Source organism: Geotrypetes seraphini, chromosome 4 (assembly GCF_902459505.1).
Source record: "Geotrypetes seraphini chromosome 4, aGeoSer1.1, whole genome shotgun sequence".
NCBI lineage: Eukaryota > Metazoa > Chordata > Amphibia > Gymnophiona > Dermophiidae > Geotrypetes > Geotrypetes seraphini.
This window is the reverse complement of record NC_047087.1, coordinates 101405327-101426314: the sequence shown is the minus strand read 5'-3', so window position 1 is coordinate 101426314 and position 20988 is coordinate 101405327. Positions and strand designations below refer to the sequence as shown.

General features: G+C 43.9%; 1 protein-coding gene across 2 annotated transcripts in view; it reads left to right on the top strand.

The window, feature by feature from the left end:
* Positions 1-20988, top strand: part of SPAG17 (sperm associated antigen 17) — a 742651-nt gene that overhangs the window by 636562 nt on the left and 85101 nt on the right. For both annotated transcript variants that reach the window (XM_033941513.1, XM_033941512.1), the window contains exon 38: positions 7075-7165. In XM_033941513.1, the coding sequence (XP_033797404.1) occupies positions 7075-7165 (91 nt within the window). The remainder of the gene's footprint in view (positions 1-7074; positions 7166-20988) is intronic.

The following is a 20988-nucleotide window of genomic DNA, read 5'->3' as shown; positions in this document are numbered from 1 at the left end:
GGTCGCAGTCTTGGATTGTTTCATCTACTTTTGACCAGAAAGTGGTTGGCTCGATATGTTTGCATGAGGTGTATGTTATTTTTTTGGATTGAGGTGTAGTTTTAGTCTTGGTCCAGCTGAGGTTGAAGTTGTATGTGCAGTGGTCTGACCAGAGGGAGGGGAACCAGGTTCCGTTGGGAGTTAGGATTGCTGGGGTGGATGTTTGGTGGGTCATGAATGCTGCAATGTCCAGTTGATGGCCTTTTTCATGTGTGGTTTGTGGATTTAGGATTTGGAAGGATAGGGCATTGAGAAAAGATAGACAGTTTTTTGCTGGTGTGGAGGCTGGGTCTTCTAGGTGAAGATTTAAGTCTCCAAGGATGAAGTTATATTCTGCTGTTAGAGAGTTTTGGTAGATGAAGTTTTCGAATTCCGGTCTCACTGTTGTCCAGTTACCTGGTGTTATATAACAGAGCAAGCAGTTTAGTGAGTTTTTTAGTGTAGTGCTTGTAAGGTGACAGGCTAGGAAGTCCATTTGCGGGGTGGAAGTTTTTTCTAGTATGTATAGGGTTAGGGAGTCCTTTATTATTATTGCTAGTCCTCCTCCTCTTTTTTTCTCCCTGCAGGTCACTGTTATTTTGTACCCCTGAGGGCATACCTCTGTTATTCTGGGGTCTGTTTCAGAGGTTAACCAGGTTTCTGTGAGGAAGATGCAGTCTAGGTTTTCGGTTTTTATCCAATTTTTTATGTGTTCTGTTTTGGGTCCTAAGGCTCTGATGTTTACATAGGCACAATTCAGTGAGGCGATGTCTGTTTGATGATAGTGAGCTGTTTTAGGGTATATGAGTGCTTTGGAAAGAGGTTGAGGTTTGGTTTTGGGATGCGTAGGTCTTCTTCTCCAGGTTAGGGTGATAGGATGTTGAGAGCTGGTATGGTGGTTCGAATTTCTTGTTGTGAGGGGTCTTCTGTTGAGATGCTGGATATTGGTTGCAGTGGAACATGTGGGTGTGGTGGGCAGGTTGTTTGCTTTTACTTTCCATCTGGTGATGAGGAGGATTATCAGTAGGGTGGCTTGAGTGTGTGTTTTCAGGGCTAGCTTCATGTTTGGTGTCTGGGGATGAGTGCGTGGATTGGATCAGAGTGTTGGCGAGTGAGTGGATTGGACCAGAGACGCTGCGGTTTTGGGGAGCGGAGCAGGGCTCCCACACGGCTCGAGGTCGCTAGTGTAGCAGAAGCAGCTCCTGGTGGCAGAGGAGCTGCTTTTGAAGAGGCAGTAGTGTCGCTGGGGTTTCGGGGGTGGACCAGGGCTCCCACGCGGCCCGAGGTCGCTAGTGTAGCAGAAGCAGCTCCCGGTGGCAGAGGAGCTGCTTTTGAAGAGGCAGTAGTGTCGCTGGGGTTTCGGGGGGCGGAGCAGAGCTCCCACGTGGCCTGAGGTCGCTAGTGTAACAGAAGCAGCTCCCGGTGGCAGAGGAGCTGCTTTTGAAGAGGCAGTAGTGTTGCTGGGGTTTCGGGGGGTGGAGCAGGGCTCCCACGCGGCCCGAGGTCGCTAGTGTAGCAGAAGCAGCTCCCGGTGGTAAAGGAACTGCTTTTGAAGAGGCAGTAGTGTTGCTGGGGTTTCGGGGGGCGGAGCAGGGCTCCCACGCAGCCCGAGGTCGCTAGTGTAGCAGAAGCAGCTCCCGGTGGCAGAGTACGTCTTAGGAAACCAGACGGAGACTATGTAGAAGTGGACTCAGAAAAAGCCCAACTGTTAAATGAATACTTCTGCTCAGTCTTCACCCGCGAGGCGCCAGGACTCGGCCCTCAGCTACAGACAAGGGTTGACGCAGATGACCCATTTAGTAATTTCGAGTTTACACCCAGCGGTGTCTACTGCGAGCTGTCAAAGCTTAAGGTTAACAAGGCAATGGGGCCTGACAACCTACACCCCAGGGTGCTCAGGGAGTTGTGTGATGTCTTGGCGGAACCGCTATCCGCGCTCTTCAATCTCTCCCTTAGTACGGGTAACGTCCAGTTGGACTGGAAGACGGCTAACGTCATTCCACTCCACAAGAAAGGCTCCAAGATGGAGACAGCAAACTACAGACCGGTGAGTCTCACATCAATAGTGTGCAAACTAATGGAAACTCTAATCAAACGCCAATTGGATACGATCCTGAACGAGGAGAATCTACGGGATCCCCGTCAACATGGGGAGATCCTGCCAATCCAACCTGATCAGCTTCTTTGACTGGGTGACGAGGAAGCTGGATGTTGGGGAGTCCCAGTACATCGTATACCTGGACTTCAGTAAAGCATTCGATAGCGTACCACACCGCAGGTTGCTGAGCAAGATGAGTTCTATAGGATTGGGCGACACATTGACGAAATGGGTTGAGAACTGGCTTGGAGGTAGGCTTCAGAGGGTAGTGGTGAACGGCACCCCCTCAGAAATGACGGAGGTAATCAGTGGAGTGCCGCAGGGCTCGGTCCTGGGCCCGATCCTATTCAACATCTTTATAAGAGACTTGGCAGAAGGGCTGTGAGGTAAAATAACATTATCCGCCGATGACGCCAAACTAAGCAATGTAGTGGGCAAAAGCACAACAGACATAAATTCAATGTCCGACGACATGATGCACGACCTACTCCTACTGGAGCGCTGGTCTAGGTCCTGGCAACTCAGCTTCAATGCCAAAAAATGCAAAGTCATGCACCTGGGCAGCCAAAATCCATGCAAGACTTACACCCTTAATGGCGAGATCCTAACAAGAACTGAAGCAGAACGAGACTTAGGGGTGATCGTCAGTGAGAACATGAAGACTGCCAATCAAGTGGAGCAAGCTTCATCCAAGGCAAGGAAAATCATAGGTTGCATACACAGGAGTTTCGTCAGCCGTAAGCCTGAAGTCATTATGCCATTGTATAGATCCATGGTGAGGCCCCACCTGGAATACTATGTGCAATTCTGGAGGCCGCATTATTGTAAGGATGTGCTGAGACTGGAGTCGGTCCAGAGAATGGCCACCCGTATGGTCTCGGGACTCAAGGATAAGGGTCACATCGAGGTGGAAGAAGATATCTTCTTTTTCAAGGGTCCCGCGGCAACAAGGGGGCATCTGTGGAAAATCAGGGGCGGGAAACTGCACGGGGACACCAGGAAATTCTTTTTCACTGAAAGGGTGGTTGATCGCTGGAATAGTCTTCCACTTCAGGTTATTGAGGCCAGCAGCGTGCCTGATTTTAAGGCCAAATGGGTTAGACACGTGGGATCTATTCACAGAGAAAGGTAGGGGAGGGTCATTGGGGTGGGCAGACTAGATAGGCCGTGGCCCTTATCTGCCGTCTATTTCTATGTTTCTAACCAAAGATTCCGGTGAATTGGCCCTGTTGGAAGAGGCTGACTGTTGGGCCCTGCAGCTGTTTCTCCACTGGCGACAGCAATTTTGGCACGACTCCCTCTCATGTCATCAGGAGTCCAGGGTCTATTGTGTGCCATTCTCCTATCTGTTGGGAAAGGAGATGGAGTGTATGGGGCTTGGCATCGGGAGATCTGTGGTCAGCCTGCTATCCCATCTTCAGAGATTGGATGATTGTCACTCTACATCAGGGATCTCAATTCCTCCCTGAGGGCCGCAATCCAGTCGGGTTTTCATTGAAAGCAGTTGCCGCACATAGATCTCATGCATATTCATTGTGGAAATCCTGAAAACCCGACTGGATTGGGGCCCTCAAGGAGGGACTTTGAGATCCCTGGTTTATATCATTACTTCTTAGGCACTTTAGCTATATTGTAATCCCAATTTTGGGACAGATAGGGAAATTCCATGCACTTTTCTACTTCATACAAATGCAGATATATGGGAGATGGAGAGTTTGACCTCTGGGGGAATGTGTGGGAGCCATATTTTCATCCCTCCAGTGGTCATCTGGTCAGTTTAGGTACCTTTTTGGCCCTTTTTTGTTTTAAGACTGGGTCTAGTCCAAAACATCAAAATTGTGCCCTGGACATTTTGTAAAAATGTATCATTGTAAAATGTCTAAGTGCTAAGCCTGCCATAATCCTGCCCAAAACATGCCTATAACATTAAGATTTAGATGCACTGGAAACAAACAATCAGAAAAACATCTAAAAGTTAGTTTTGAAAATGCCCACTTGGACATTTGTACTAGTAAAATGTCCAAGTGCTGGTTTATACTGTCTTTTAGATGTCTATGTTTTTTGAAAATGAGCCCCAAAGTGTATTGAAGTTTAGAGCAATAAAGTTGTTGGGATAAAAATCTTAACAATAGTTGCATTCATTGTAGTTGTGGTACTTTTACTGAAAGTTTATATTAGGCAATAACTTTTCTATTTCCACTTTAGTAAGATTTGTAATGTGTTCTTCACTACACTTGTACTTTAGTATTAAAAAGTATATTTAATTTTACTCTTATGTAAGTACTTTGACCATGTACTTTGAACAACACTGTTTATTAGTTACCTTTTGCACCCCCACAAAGATCAGAATAAAAATGTACATACCTGCCTCAGGAACATCAGCATCTGGCATAGGAAAGCCTAGTAGAGCTGAACAGAGGTGGCTTAAGTAGTCTGGGGAGTGGGCTAGTGAACCATAGATAGGAGGACCCAGGCCACTCTAACCATGACATTCATGGTGGAAAATGTGAGTCCACCAACGCCCCCCCCCCAAAAAAAAAAAATACCCTACTGTACTGCCATATAGGTGCCACCTGCAGCCATAAGGGCTATTGGGGTTGTAGACAGGTGGGTATAGTGGGTTTGGGGGGTGTTGGGGGGGCTCATCATAACCTATATGGTAGTTCTGATGAGATGTTTATATGGCATCCTTTTTGTGAAGTTCACAGCAGTGACTTCTAAGGTGCCCCTCTACTCTGTTGCCATGTCTGAGTGGCCAGTCCATTAAAAGATTGGCTCCTCCCATGTCCAAAAGGTCTTGTTCTGGGCGTTTGGGACTTGGACAAATTTTGGGTCAAGAACATGGTATAAAGATAGATGACTTGGCAGCTGGACAATCAAACACCTGGACATACAGATAGATGATTCTCAAAAAATATATATTTTAGACATATTTTTCGAGAATGGGCATTTTCCCACTGCCGACTTTGGACGACTAGCACCCTACACCAAAAACGGACTTAGATGTTTCTTTTGATTATGCCCTTCCACATGTATTGTTAATGACTAAACAGACTTTACAGATTATAAGGATTACTTTGTCTGAGTTGTGGACTATTGGAGGATAAGGGAATGGGAATGGAGAATTGCTGTTGGCTGGTTTGTTTTGATTATGAGGTGGGTGCATTGAAGAAGCAACATGCATACACTGAATGCTTGTGCTCTTTATTTTTTTTTACATTTAATAAATTTAAAAAAAAAAGATGTACTCAGTTTTTGTTTCATTTAGCCTAAATAACGTTTGGTTTCCCACGGTCAAACATATCCTAATTGCTTATCTGATTGCACCTTTTCACTTACACCCTGGTGGGCTTGAACCTAGAAGGACATGTCAAGGTTCATAGTGTCAGATCATGGTAGCTTCATAGTCTACTTGAAAATTGGGCTTCTGTGATTTTATATCTCATAAATGTTTGGAGAGTGAGGCTTAATGTGCATATTTGATCAGTCTGTACTGAGAAATCTCTTTGAGGTCTAAAATCCAACTCTATCCCTCCTAAAACTATTTGTTTATTATTTACAGGCCTTTCCATGGTCTTTTATAGAATCACGCCTAGCGGTGCCTAAGTGAACTTAGGCATCACCAGGTTTTTTCTGGCCTAATTTACCAACACTTAACAGATACCTAACAATGCTTATGTCAATCATACCTATTCTCCGCCCCTAAGCATGCCTACTTTTCAGATAGGTGTCATTTGGCGATGCAAGGTGCCTCAGCTTAGGCATCACATGGTATTCCACATGCAACCTTAATTGATATTTTTTTTAAAAATTAATGGCGTGGTCAATTACCACATCATTTAACTCGATTTAGAATAATTAACTTACTTGCAGATTTAAGTTAGACATCGATAGGCGTTCTCAATGTAGGTGCCTGGCAGCACCTAACCTATGCACCTCTTTTAGAATCAGGCCCTCTGTCTTTTTCCATTCTTCCTTTGTTAAAAGCAACATAGTAACTAGGGATTTCCATATGAGGACTCACCATCACCTTTGTTAAGAGAGCAAAATTATTTACCAAATGCAGTTATCTGAGGAAAGTAGCATAGAAGTCATCATGACACCTGCTCAAGTAATTAGCTGTGTATAAAACCAAGGTGATGCTGTCTGATGCCAGCAGTATGGGAATCTATGCACATACTATATGTAGTACACTGCACAGAAAGGCTTTTAAATTTCTGAGAACTCTGAAACGTATCTCACTGGTTCAAGCTCTACTGGATGATGTAATTCATACACAAAGACTTCTATCCTGGTCGTGTCTTCAGAGAACTCATTTTATGGATAAGAAACTTTCCTTTCTTAACAAATCATCAAATAAAATTATGCCTTAAGTATTTCAAAGAGATCAGAATGTAGAGCTTCTCAAACTGTGAGTCAGGACCTCAAATGTGGTCACAAAACCAACATTTAGGGTCATCACCTGGATGAGCTCTTCATAAGTACATTATTCTGCATTGTCAGGTTCATACAGTTTTATCTGGCCACTATAATGGGGTCACAGCTATTGAGGGCACCTTTTACAAAGCTGCGGTAGCAATGCTACCATGGTAAATGTACCGAAGCCCATAAGAATTGAATGGGCTTTGGTGCATTTATTTCATTTTCTATCCCATCCTCCACAAAGAGCTCAGAACGGGTTACAGGCTAACATATAGTTAACAGGTAACTATTAACAATTTGTAATAGTTACAGTACAAGCTTTTTCAAGTACAAGTTTTTATCCTAACTCGACACATATTAGGGATAACTTACTGCAGTAGCATCACTACCACATTTGTAAAAGGTCCCCAAAGAGTGGTAAACACTGTTTTATAATATATCATTTATAATTACCCTCTAACCTAAGTACTGTAATTACTGCAATCTGAATTTAATTTTGTTTTTGCCTGTGATTATGTCTTTCTTTGGAATTGCAGCTGATATTGCTAAGATATATGAACATGCAGTGTCTTCACAGTCTCGACTAAATCAGACTGAAAAAGAGAGAGATTCTAAGGACTTGGATAGGTATGGGTGAGATGGAGATTCTATATCAGTCCTTTTGTATTGAACAGTAACTCTTCCTTGAAAATCCAGAATTTAAACTTTAAAATCATTGTCTAGTGCAACGTCTAGTGGTCCTGAACCGTAGGGTTCTGCATTTGAACCCGCAAGTTGCTTACAGAAAACTGTCAATCATGTTTTCAACTCCACCTCCTTCCCACAGAGCTGCTTCTGCCCCCTCAGTTTGTTTTCTACAAGTAAGTTGCTCAGAAGTGTTTCTGCTCTGCGGTTTTATTATTTTCAGATATTTTTTCTCATTGTTTTCTTGTAAGCTCAGTGCCCAGAGGTTGTTGGGACTCTGCCTGGGAGAAGATGCTGACTCATACCATGGAAGTCTGCTGTTAGCAGGATCACCCTTCGGGGACATCTAGTTAACCAGCCTGCTGGTATTTTTTATAGCTTAGGGGTCATCCCCTGCATAGCTGCTCACATCCCTGAGTGAATCTGTAGGGCAGATATCTTCTCCATTTGTTCCAGCTGAGTTCCTATGCTGAAGCAGGCAGGCACCACATGGAACAGTGAGTAAGGCTATTACAGCCTATGAGGAAAATTGCATAGGCAGGGTGGAGTTGTGGGAGAGGCTCTTCAAAAGTCAATTTTGATTGTTTCTGCAACCAGAGCCTATGTTCTCCTCCTCTAAAACCCCTTTCCCTGTGTGTGTGTTTTTATGACCATTAGGGAGGTCTCCAAGAGCTATTTATGGCACAATTTTCCTGGCAGCAGCCGTCTTGGATTTTAAATGATCTTTTTTTTTCTAAAGCTTTCATCTGCCTCAAAACCCCTCAATTTTGCTTAAAATCAACAGGGGTGAACCCTTTTTACCTTGGTATGTCTTACCAGGGCCTTTTTACCTTGGTATGTCTTACTCATGTGTCAAATTTCTGCTTGATTAGACAATATTTAGAGGACACCCAAGTATGCATCACTATGATGAAGGAAACCTTTACCTGAAAGCTATAAGTTGGCATGTGAGTCAGCAGTGGTAGTAAGGGATCAAGCCAGGATACCGACACAACACATAGACTCTTGCATTAGGAAATTGAAGAAACTACACAAATAAAACTGTCGCAAACAAGGCACTCATAGCCATTTCCAGATATCTATGGTTTCTTTATGATCACTTAGCAGCACTTGCCTTTTTTGATGACAGAATTGCACCAGAAACAAAGGAGGTGGAGTTGAAAACATGATTGACAAGTTTTCTAAAAGCAACTTGCAGGTTCATCATATGCAGAACCCTACGGTTTAGGAGAAACAGGCATGCAGCTGATGGGCAGTGGTGAAAAATGCTGCACATGCTCCAGGGGATGAGAGAGGGAGAAATGTTGGATGTGGCAATAGAGGTGGTGGGAGAGATGCCTGGATCTCTCAAGACAGATGGACAGAGAGAGAGAGAGAGGGAGACATGTTGCCAATAGGGGTGGAGGAGAGAGGAAGAAAAGTTGGACTCATGGAGGGACAGAGAGAGATGTTGGTTGGGGGAAGGTAATGAGGTCTGTAGAAGATGAAGCATGCAGCAGGCAGAAAGAAAGAAATATTGGATGCACAGTCAGAAGGAAGTGTAACCAGAGACTCATAAAATCACCAGACAACAAAGGTAGGAAAAATGATTTTATTTTCAATTTAGTGAAACTGTCTGTTTTGAGAATTTAGATCTGTCTTTCTTTTGTCTATTTTTCTATAGTTGTTACTGAGGTGATATTGCATATTTTAAAGTCATCTGCCTTGACCTCTGAAAAAAAAAAGAATTTAAATGATTTAAGATTTTCTCTATGTACTGTGTTTTGGGGTTTTTTTAAAAAATTTTGTGGTTACCATTATTATTAATAAGATTATATTGTGTGTATATGAAAAATGGATGGAAGAAATTGCATTACAATTAGTAGTATTATGGGGGTGGGGTCTGGAGTGGAGCCTTATGGGTCTGGGGAAGAGCTTAAGGTGGGGGTACTCATTTGATATTTGTTAAACTTAGGGGGTACTTGGCTTGAAGAAGTTGAGAAACACTGCATTAATAATAATAATAATAATAATAATAACTTTATTCTTATATACCGCCAGACCACGGATGGTTCTAGCGGTTCACAACAAGTAAGCTGAACATTCAGGAATATAGAATTCATAAAAGTACATCAGTTTCTTAAAAAGTATAAACAGTCGGTTCTTATCATTAGACTACCAGGGCTCCTAAGTTAGGTTTGGGGAGGGCCTAGGAATGGTGGCAGGTTGGTGGTAATTTAGGTCAAGTGGACAGAGTAGGCAGCAATTTTAGTCAAGAGGGGGTAGTTTTGGTTTCAGTTGAAAATGCACCGGCATTTTTGGCCAAAACCAAAACAAGACTGAATCAGAATTTCAAGCTGGTTTCGGGATGAAACAGAATCCAAAATTCAGTCAGCCTCTAAGAGAAAACATACTGCACCCCACTCTGGAGAGACAAAAAAAAAAAAAATTAGTGTGTCCTTTATTCCAGGACAAGCAGGCAGCATATTCTCACATGTGGGTGACGTCATCCACGGAGCCCCGATGCGGATAGCTGCAAAAGCATTGTTGCTTGAAGAACTTTAGAAAATTTGTGACTGATCGTGCATGCATGAGTGCCCTCCTGCATGACATAGGGCGTGCATCTCCTCAGTTTTCTGCTTTCCGCAGAGCTAAGAAGTCATCTTTTCAAATGCTCTTCATTTTTTGTGTCTTGCCTTCCCGCTCACACGTATTTTTTCTTTAATTCTATTTATTTCTTTTAGTTTACTCTTTTGTTAAACGACTCAAAAAAAAAAAAAAAGAGTTTTCTCAGCAGGGCCTCTTCACATCGCCTCAGCTTTGGATTAAATTTTGGCTGCGGTGGTTTTCCTCACTGATGTTATTTTGCCTATTGGGGAAATTTCACTCAACTATGTCGCAAGTCATTATTGCATTGAGTTCATTTGTGCCGATTTTCCAGCAACCACCTTGCAGCTCACCTATCTTCAACGAGGGTTCCATCTTATTCTTAGCTCCCTCTTTGGGTGAGTTGTGACACTTAAGGTACCAGCTGACAGGCCTCAAAGGTACCGGTGTCTTACATCTGCCACCAGCACCGAGGGTGCCCAGAGTGTCGATGGTAGTGAGGATACCGAAGAATACTCGTACCGAGAGCAATGGTACCAGTGCTTCTTAACACATTGGTAAATGAAAGGCTCTAATTGCAGCACCAGTGATACGAGCATCCATGCTCTAGGTCTCAGGGTAGACTTTCCAAGAGAAGCGCTCTTAATTTAGAGTTGGAGACATGTTCCAACAGTACCGCAGGGCTCGGTGCTTGGACCTGTGCTCTTCAACATCTTTATAAACGATCTGGACATAGGTACGACGAGCGAGGTGATTAAATTTGCGAACGATACAAAGCTATTCAGAGTAGTGAAGACACAGGGGGATTGTGAAGATCTAAGGAATGGGCATCGACATGGCAGATGAGGTTCAACATAGATAAATGTAAAGTGATGCATGTTGGTAGCAAAAATCTCATGCACGAATACAGGATGTCCGGGGCGGTACTTGGAGAGACCTCCCAGGAAAGGGACTTGGGATTTCTGATCAACAAGTCGATGAAGCCATCCACACAATGTGCGACGGCAGCGAAAAGGGCGAACAGATGAGCAGCTAGGCTTGCTCTTAGGTGTGTAAAGTGTACAGGAATGATGGCAAATGACGCAAAATGTTCCAAAAAATTTATTGCTTTTATTTATTTCCATAACAACTATCAAAAGATTATTTGTGTAATTGGGGGTCTTTACAGAGGCCAAAATCTGGCATTCCTAGCAAAGAATCCCAACCTATACTTCGTTGTTCACCAATATATATTTTCTATCCAGTATGACATCATCACTTGTCAACCAATCGCCAACAGAGGCTGTCCTTAAGTTTGAACAAAGAACATTCCTTTTGACATAGAGAAAAAGTTTCACCAATCATATTTTTGTTTATATTAATTTCTAAATATGCATAAACCATTATAACATATCCAATACACTTTTTGTCATTCTCAAAACTTAAATCAAACAGTTCGTCTGTTAAAGCCAGCCTGCTGATAAGTTTGTGTCCCTGTATTAAAAGTGAAGCAGGAAAAACCTACTCCCCCTCCCTCCTATGCTGGAGGTCAAACTAGATGACCTTTCCTGCTCTGGACCTCTCAAAGACTAGTACAGTGTCTCTGGCTCTAACTATTTCCAGATGTTGTTCTCAGGCTCCCTTAAAGTTTTTTCAGGTTTAAAATATATAAAATATGTTTTTCAAAACCAATTCTCATGTTTAATAACACATTCTCATTCACACACACAATCACTCATGGGATCCCGTCACACACCCAACATGTTATATTGCATTCATAAGATACATATAACTAGCTGTATTCAAAAATGTGAAACCCTATATCTTCCACAAGCCAGACTGAGAGGTCTGGTATTAATTAGAGCCATGAGGCTCAAGGCGGGAACACTCAAAGAGAACAAAGAGAGACAGAAAGACAGAAAACAAGATGGAGTCATTGAAACAAGATGGAGTTCTTAATACCTCTATGTATTATGTATATCTATACCTGATTTCCTCTATGGTCTGATTTAATAGCAAAATACCTAAAGAGAATATTATTATACTTTTCCTTAATATTAATCTGTAGTGTGTTTTTTTGACCCTGGCTACATCCATATTCAGATTTTCATGCGCCACTTTTCCATATGCTTCTATTGGGCGTGGCCTTAACTAACACATATGTTTATATCTAACTAGAGTTACCCAGAACCATACGAAAAGCAGGCATTATATGTAGACAAAATCCACATTATACTCCACAAACACGTCTTGCACACTATCCATGCCATTGCCGCTTTATAACGCCCCCTTTAGCCCACGAGCAAGTGCAACTCCTCACAGAATGCTAGGAATGATTAATAAGGGGATCACAAACAGATCGGAAAAGGTTATCATGCCACTGTACCGGGCCATGGTGCACCCTCACCTGGAGTACTGCGTCCAGCACTGGTCGCCATACATGAAGAAGGACACAGTACTACTCGAAAGGGTCCAGAGAAAAGTGACTAAGATGGTTAAGGGGTTGGAGTTGCTGTCGTACAGCGAAAGATTAGAGAAACTGGACCTCTTCTGCCTCGAACAGAGGAGATTGAGAGGGGACATGATCGAAACATTCAAGGTACTGAAGGGGATAGGCTTAGTAGATAAAGACAGGTTGTTCACCCTCTCCAAGGTAGGGAGAACAAGAGGGTGAAAGGGGATAGATTCCGTATGAATGTAAGGAAGTTCTTCTTCACCCAGAGAGTGGTAGAAAACTGGAATGCTCTTCCGAAGTCTGTCATAGTGGAAAACACCCTCCAGGGATTCAAGACAAAGTTAGACAAGTTCCTGGTAGGGATAGTTAGACAAAATTAGATAAGTACGCTGGTAGAGCTAGTCTCAGGGTGCTGGTCTTTGACCAGAGGGCCACCGCGTGAGCGGACTGTTGGGCATGATGGACCACTGGTCTGACCCAGCAGCGGCAATTCTTATGTTCTTATGTACCAAGGGTACCAAGGGCATTGGAAGTTATGTGGTACTGATGATGCCGAAGGTACCGGCAACAATATTGCGTACCGGCTGCATGACCAATGTTACCGGTGAGATTTTTACTCTTTGAGAAGAACTCTATATGATGGAATAGGACATGTTCCAACGATACTGATAAACCGATGTGGTACCGAGGGTTCCGAGTGTATCGAAAGTTATGTGGTACTGATGATGCCGAAGGTACTGTCAACAATACTGGGTACCGGCTGCGTAACCAGTGGTATCGATGGGATTTTTTCTCTTCGAGAACAACTCTATTTCCCTAATGACGGAATATCGGTACTGACCATGTCTATTCAACTATCCGGTACCATTGATGTTCATCGATGTTCAATCGCTCGGTACTGGTTTAAATGAGTTACATAAGAACATAAGAAATGCCTCTGCTGGATCAGACCCAAGGTCCATCGTGCCCAGCAGTCCGCTCACGCGGCGGCCCAACAGGTCCAGGACCTGTGCAGTAATCTTCTATCTATACCCCTCTATCCCCATTTCCAGTAGGAATTTGTCCAATCCTTTCTTGAACCCCAGTACCGTACTCTGCCTTATAACATCCTCTGGAAGCGCATTCCAGGTGTCCACCACACGTTGGGTAAAGAAGAACTTCCTAGCATTTGTTTTGAATCTGTCCCCTTTCAACTTTTCCGAATGCCCTCTTGTTCTCTTATTTTTCGAAAGTTCGAAGAATCTGTCCCTCTCTACTCTCTCTATGCCCTTCATGATCTTGTAAGTCTCTATCATATCCCCTCTAAGTCTCCTCTTCTCCAGGGAAAAGAGACCCAGCTTCTCCAATCTCTCAGAATATGACAGGTTTTCCATACCTATTATCAGACGTGTTGCTCTCCTTTGAACCCTCTCGACTAATGCCATATCCTTCTTAAGATACGGCGACCAATATTGGACGCAGTACTCCAAATGCGGGCGCACCATCGCCCGATACAACGGCAGGATAACTTCTTTCGTTCTGGCTGTAATACCCTTTTTGATTATACCAAGCATTCTATTCGCTCTCTTAGCGGCCGCTGCACACTGTGCCGACGGCTTCATTGTCATGTCCACCATTACCCCCAAGTCCCTTTCCTGGGTACTCTTATTCAATAACATCCCTCCCATTGTATAGTTGTACCTTGAGTTTCTGCTCCCCACATGTAATACTTTACATTTTTCAATGTTGAACTTCATCTGCCATTTCGCCGCCCATTCTTCTAATTTGTTCAAGTCCCTTTGCAACTTTTCGCAGTCCTCTGTAGTCCGAGCTCCATTAAATAGTTTGGTGTCGTCCGCAAATTTTATTATCTCGCACTTCGTTCCTGTTTCTAGATCATTTATGAAGATATTAAATAGCAGCGGCCCGAGCACCGAGCCCTGCGGGACACCACTCGTGACCCTCCTCCAGTCGGAGTAGTGACCCTTCACTCCTACCCTTTGTTTTCTACCCTCCAACCAGTTTCTGATCCATCTATGTACGTCTCCTTCCACCCCATGGTTCTTCAGTTTCCGGAGTAGACGTTCATGGGGCACCTTGTCAAAGGCTTTTTGGAAATCTAGATATATGATGTCTATGGGGTCTCCTTTGTCCATCCGTTTGTTGATCCCTTCGAAGAAGTGCAATAAGTTCGTTAGGCACGATCTTCCCTTGCAGAAACCATGCTGGCTGGTTATCAGAAGTTCATTTTTTTCAAAATGTTGATCGATGTTTTCTTTTATCAGTGCTTCTGCCATTTTCCCTGGAACCGAAGTCAGGCTCACCGGCCTGTAGTTTCCCGGGTCACCTCTTGATCCCTTTTTAAAGATGGGCGTAACGTAGGCTATCTTCCAATCTTCCGGGATCTCGCCTGTTTTCAGGGATAAGTTGCAAATTTGCTGCAGTAGTTCCGCTATCTCCTCCTTTAATTCCTTCAGAACCCTTGGATGTATGCCATCCGGACCCGGGGATTTGTCAGTTTTTAGTTTTTCTATCTGCCTACGAACGTCCTCAAGGCTCACTTCTATGGATGTTAATTTTTCTGCCTGACTTCCGTTGAAGAATTGCTCAGGTTCCGGTATGTTGGACGTGTTTTCGTTTGTAAATACAGACGAGAAGAACATGTTAAGCCTTTCTGCCACTACCTTCTCCTCCTTCACCACTCCCTTCCTGTCTCCGTCGTCCAGCGGTCCCACTTCCTCTCTAGCCGGCTGCTTCCCTTTAACATATCTGAAGAATGGTTTGAAATTTCTTGCTTCCCTGGCTAGCCTCTCTTCATACTCTCTTTTGGCTTTCCGAACCTCACGGTGACATTCTTTTTGATGATTTTTGTGCTCTTTCCAGCTCCCCTCAGTTTTGTCCTTTTTCCATTTCTTAAATGATATTTTCTTATTGCCTATCGCTTCCTTCACTGTTTTGGTTATCCACGCCGGGTCTTTTGTTCAATTCTTTTTACACCCCTTCCTGAATCTGGGGATATACAGATTTTGCGCCTCGCTCACCATGTCCCTGAAGAAGGACCAGGCATGATTTACCGTTAGCCATGTTTTGGAAGTGTTCCTAAGTTTCTTCCTTACCAATTCCCTCATTGCTTCGTAGTTTCCTTTCCTGAAGTTAAAAGTTGTCGCAATGGATCTCTTGCCTTTTGACACTCCTACCTCAACCTTGAACTTGATCATATTATGATCGCTGTTTCCCAACGGTCCCACTACTTCTACTTCCTTTGCAGGTCCCCTTAACCCATTTAGGATTAGATCCAGAGTGGCATTTCCTCTCGTCGGTTCTCTAACAAGCTGTTCCATGAAACAATCCTGTGTAGCTTCCAGGAATTTTGTCTCCCTAGCACATTTCGAGCTTCCAAGCCTCCAGTCTATCCCAGGGTAGTTGAAGTCTCCCATAATAACCATGTTGCCGCTTTTGCATTCACGCTTCATCTCGGCTTCCATTTCCTCATCGATATCTCTGGTTTGCCCCGGTGGGCGATAAAACAGGCCCATCTTTATTTCAGGCCCTTTCCTTCCTGGTATTTTAACCCATAGAGATTCCGGCTTGCTGGCCGTCTCTGCTGTGTCCATTTGTGTGGATTGTATGCCTTCTTTTATGTATAGGGCTATTCCACCTCCTTTTTGTCCTGTTCTGTCCTGGCGATAGAGCTTGTATCCCGGTAGTGCTGTATCCCATTTGCTTTCCTCATTCCACCATGTTTCAGAGATTCCAATGATGTCGATGTCTTCTGCGTTGGCCAAGGCTTCTAGTTCCCCCATTTTGTTTCTTAGGCTCCTTGCATTAGCATATATGCACTTTAGATCCTGGTATTTTGCTGTCCTCCTTTCTTTTCCCTGTGCTTCGGTCCATATTTTCTTCTCTTTTGCTACAGACATTGTAATCACTTCTTCTGGGTTAGTCGACTCCTGCAGTTTGTCCCTTGTTCCTTCCCATCCATTTTTCCCCTCGGTATCTTCACAGGATACCGTCTTCCGAATCGTCGACCCTTTGTCAACTGTCGGCTTTCCCCTTCTTCTTAGTTTAAAGCCTGTTCTATTCCTCTCTTGACGTTGTTTGCTAGGAGTCTAGTTCCTGCTGCGCTCAGGTGCAGTCCATCTTTCCTGTATAGCTTGCTCTTGCCCCAGAACGCCGTCCAGTTCCTCACGAAGTGGAATCCTTCTTCCTCACACCATCTCCTCATCCACGTATTTATTGATTGTAGTTCCTCCTGCCTTTTCACATCTGCCCTCGGTACTGGTAGGATCTCAGAGAACACTATCTTCTGGGCTCTCATCTTCAGCTTCCTTCCCAGAATCTTGAATTGTTCTAACAGCGTGCTTCTTTTGTAGTCTCTCCTGCTGACATCGTTCGTCCCGATGTGGATCACTACAGCGGTCTCTTCTGTCTCCGCCCCTTCCAGTATCATTTCAATTTTGTCCCCGATGTCCTTGGTTCTTCATGAACGCTCAAGACATGTTATGGTCTTTGGACATGATATTGCACCACCAATGTCCTGCCACTTCAGAATCATATTGCCACTGTACCACCAATGTCTTAGGGCAACAGCCTGTTTGGGAAGCGGTTATACTGAAACTCTATGTTGGCCACTAGAGTCTTCTATTATAACTTTTACTGCACCTCGTATTTGAAATACTGGATTAGGACCATGTCAACCTTTTTCAAATCAGGATCAAGCTGCCACTGCACCGTCAATGTTAGCCTGTGTTTTTTCCTTCTACAGGTGCTTCTAATTGTTCACACGAGTGATACCGGCTTCTACACCCCAGGTATCGGTGCAAGTATTTAAAGAGAAGCTCGATGCTCTCTTTAAGTTAGAGTTTGGAAGCATGTTTTTTTTAAAAAAAAAAAGCCTTCAGACATGATATAACGGAGAGCGTGTCGGTTAATCTTCTGTCACTTCAAAATCATGTTTCCACTGTATCGCCAATGTTAAGCTGTTCATCATGCTTGCCACTATATCATCAATGTTGTTCTGGGCACAGGTCTAGTTGTTTCAGACATTCGTCTCCACGCTCTCCATCCTCAAAATCAGGGAAACATGCTACCAAAACCAAGCATCTCTCTACTGCATGTTCTCCATGCCTGAAGCTTCGGATCTTCATTTCTAATCAATTCATGGCCTGTGTTTTTCCAGCAGGTGTTTTTTGATGTTTCTATGCTCTTTCTTTTGGGTTGATTCCTCAACACTCCGAGCATGATATGGCAGAAACTAACAAGGGTATACAGCCTGTAGATTAGTTTTCCTCCACTTTAGACCTTGCAACGAATATTTCTACAAGCAGGATCAACTGGGTTTTATTCTTTAATCATGCCTCCCACTGTATCACCAATTGTAGCCTGTGTTTCCAACAAGCGTTCCATTACCTCAACTTTTTTCTTCTATATCCTTTATCCTGGGTCTCATATCCTGGAGGTTTGGGAGTGGCAATAGAGGCTACTAAATCCCTTTCAGGATGTTTTTTCCCTAATTATGTCAGTTGGACAACAGGGGCTTACCATATTTTTCACTCCATAAAACACACTTTTTTCCCCAAAAAAGTGGGTGAAAATAAGGGTGCATCTTATGAAGCGAATACCACAACCCCTCCCCCCCCCCAACACACACACACACACATATCTGATTTTAATCGTGGCGTTTTCCTTACTGGACAGCTGTGGTAGTGAGGTGCGGCGGCCCATCCCTCTCCCTGCTGCTCATAGAACCGAGGCCAGTACCGGAACCCAGAGAGAAAACTCTCCTTTCATGCAACAGGAATGAGGGGGAGGCAGACTCCTAGGGCAAGGGGGCTCCGAGTCCTATGCAAAGGTGATCAGCAGCTAGCAGGGTTAAAGTTCTCGCAACTCTTTAGCACTCAGGACCCCCAGTTCCAGTAGGATCCATGTAGCAAGCATGCTCCGTCATGCACACCCGAAGCGGAACACTACGTGCCCACCACGCAGAAGCTTCCACACCACAACCGGTTCAGACAGTGCTATCCCTCCACTTCCGGCTCTGTGCTAACTACCGACCGGCCCCCAGCCACCAACCCACACAAACGAATTAGCCATCTGCACAGCCGCCAGAGAAAGAGCAAGTCAGCTCCCACACAGGCGGCTAAATACAACTTCAGAAACCCCACTGTTAATTAGAAGTATGAAAGTGTGTGGCTTTCTCACAGTCCTCCAGGAGCTGTTTACTAAGGGGGCGGCACTTTGTTTATGCTGCCGTACTGGGGAGGAAGTGAGATTTTCTAGTGCTGCCTGCATCTGAGTGTGAATGTTGGCAGATTTGCATGGTGTTTGTTTTCTTAAATGCTGCTGAAGCTAGGGCAGTAGTTTAGGGATGCCTAATGGAGAGGGTAGTAGTCTTGCTGCACCATTAGGAGGGGGGGAAGGGAAGATGCATCACCCTCTCTCTTCTTCATGAGAACTGAAGGCAGCCATTCAGGCAGCAGCGTGGGATCAAGCAGGCGTGCGAAAAGCTTGCGCCTGCCTTGTTCGCTGCTTTGCCTCTTGCTACCGCAGCCATCCAGCGAGGGAAGCGCCGGGATTAAAAACAGGTTCGGGGGGCCTGCCTGGCTGCCAGATACTAGGCCTGCCTGCCCAGTGCCCTGTTTACCTGCCTGCCAGCCGCTAAGCCTACCTGCCCGCCAGCTATTAGGCCTGCTTGCCCTGTCTCAGCCTACCACTAAACCACCAGAGGAGGACAGGGTACAGAGCCTGGCAGGGAGGGAGGACATGGTACAGAGCTTGGCAAGGAGTGTGGGATTGGATGCAGAGCCTGGCAGGGAGAATTTCGTTCAGAATGTTTTTTTTCTTGTTTTCCTCCTCTAAATCTAGGGTGCGTCTTATGGTCAGATGTGTCTTATGGAGCGAAAAATATGGTACTTCCCTTTTCTTCGTTCACAAACAGCACACATTTCCACTGTGTAACTTCTGTTTCCCTCTTTAATTGACTGTTTATACTCTCTCAATCTTGGGGAATTTTTCTTTTTCCTCCTGAACCCTGCATATAGAATATTCTTTTGCAAGATATATTTACCTTTGCCTTTATGACTCGGCTTTGCCTTCCCTCTTCAGGGTACCAACAGCCTTATTGTCTTCACTAAAGAGATGGTTTGACCACTCTTATTTTTACGAGCTCTTAACAATTTTCTTCTCAAAGAGAAATTTTGCATCTTATCTCTGGCAATTTTCTATCCTTCTTTGATTGCACTGATTGCCTATCTTTTATTTTTCATCTGGATTCCTGATAGTCTCTCATGGGAAGTTCCGGTGGTTCGATGGTTAAAGACACTATGCCATTTTCCATGGCCCGGGGGTTCAGATCTATAGTATGGCCAGATACCCCTGCGCATATTCCATTTTTCTCTACCAGCTTGGTATCCTCTTTCAGAACATTAACCAAGCACCTGGTTTGGTGGCAGTGACCTAGAGGTCGCTGGGCCTTTCGGTTTTCTTTGATCAACTAGCTTATTCAGTATCTTATGTCTCAGGGTGTGCTCTTAGCGACACAACAGACTTTTGCTATTCCTTTACTTTTCGCACTTGAAATTTGTTTTTTTTCAAAAATTTCAACTTCATCCATCTCAGAAGCTCCAGTTCATCTGAGCTCTACCAGACTCTATTTAACTCAAAGTGTTCCTTACTCAACAATATCAGAACACCCTATTTCCATTTGGCCATTTTTTGATCCTATTTTTCTACTCCCATCATAGAGCACATAGCCTCCACAGTCCAAGTGACTCCCTTTGTATGGCTTCATCTACGGATACCTTAATGGCCCCTGCCTTCACAATGTTAGTAGCTGATACACATTCTCTTGCAACACTTCCTCACAACACTTATCTCAGGCTGTTTACATTCAAAGGGAGTGTAATTTTTTTTTCTCACGAACTCGTACAGAAGCACTTTTTCAACCTCATGAATGGAATTTGGTTTAAGCAACTCTCCATTCCATCTCCTCTTTATGGTACACTCCACAAGTAAATTTCCTGGCATCTTTCCTCGATGATCAGCTACTCTGGTTTTATTCCAGGCTGTATATGCCTCATCTCCTAGAACTGGACGTTGTTCTAAACTGGACAAACAAGTTTCAGATGTGTCCAGTCTTCCTCTTCTTTTCAGACACTTGTCCAGCTCAAGTGGGAGATTGCCACCATGATTCAGATAACGCCTCAGTGGCAACCTTGATTTTCCTTCTTTTTCAACTTATTTGATGCCATCTGCCAATCTTTCCATCTATTCTTACGCAGAGTCAAGGTTTGGTGTACATTCAAGTCTTCAGCTTTAGCTCCTGACAGTTTGGTATTTCTCAGGTAGAATTCAGCTATTCCTCATTTCTCTCAGCCTAGTGCATTGATATTAACAGCTTCAAGAACACCTGCCATTTCACAGTGTTCCCAGCAACAATGGACACATTTTTTCTGCTAGGTGTCTTATTCCTCATTAGGATCTGAAGTCATCTCTTTGTTTTTTCTCTAATTTTGACTCTCTCTTCTATTAGAGCCCGTCTTAGTACTATTTCTGCCTTTCATTGGCCAGTGGATGATGCATCTATTTCTGTTCATCTTCTCATTCCTAGATTTATGAAAGGTCTTTTCAATGTGCAACCACCTCTCAATGGTATAGAATCTCAATGTGGTTCCTGTCCATTTACGGAAGTTTACATTTGAATAAATGCCTTCCATTTTCCTACTTGAAAAGTTCTCTTTCTCATCTCTTTTGCACTTCTGCCAGATGA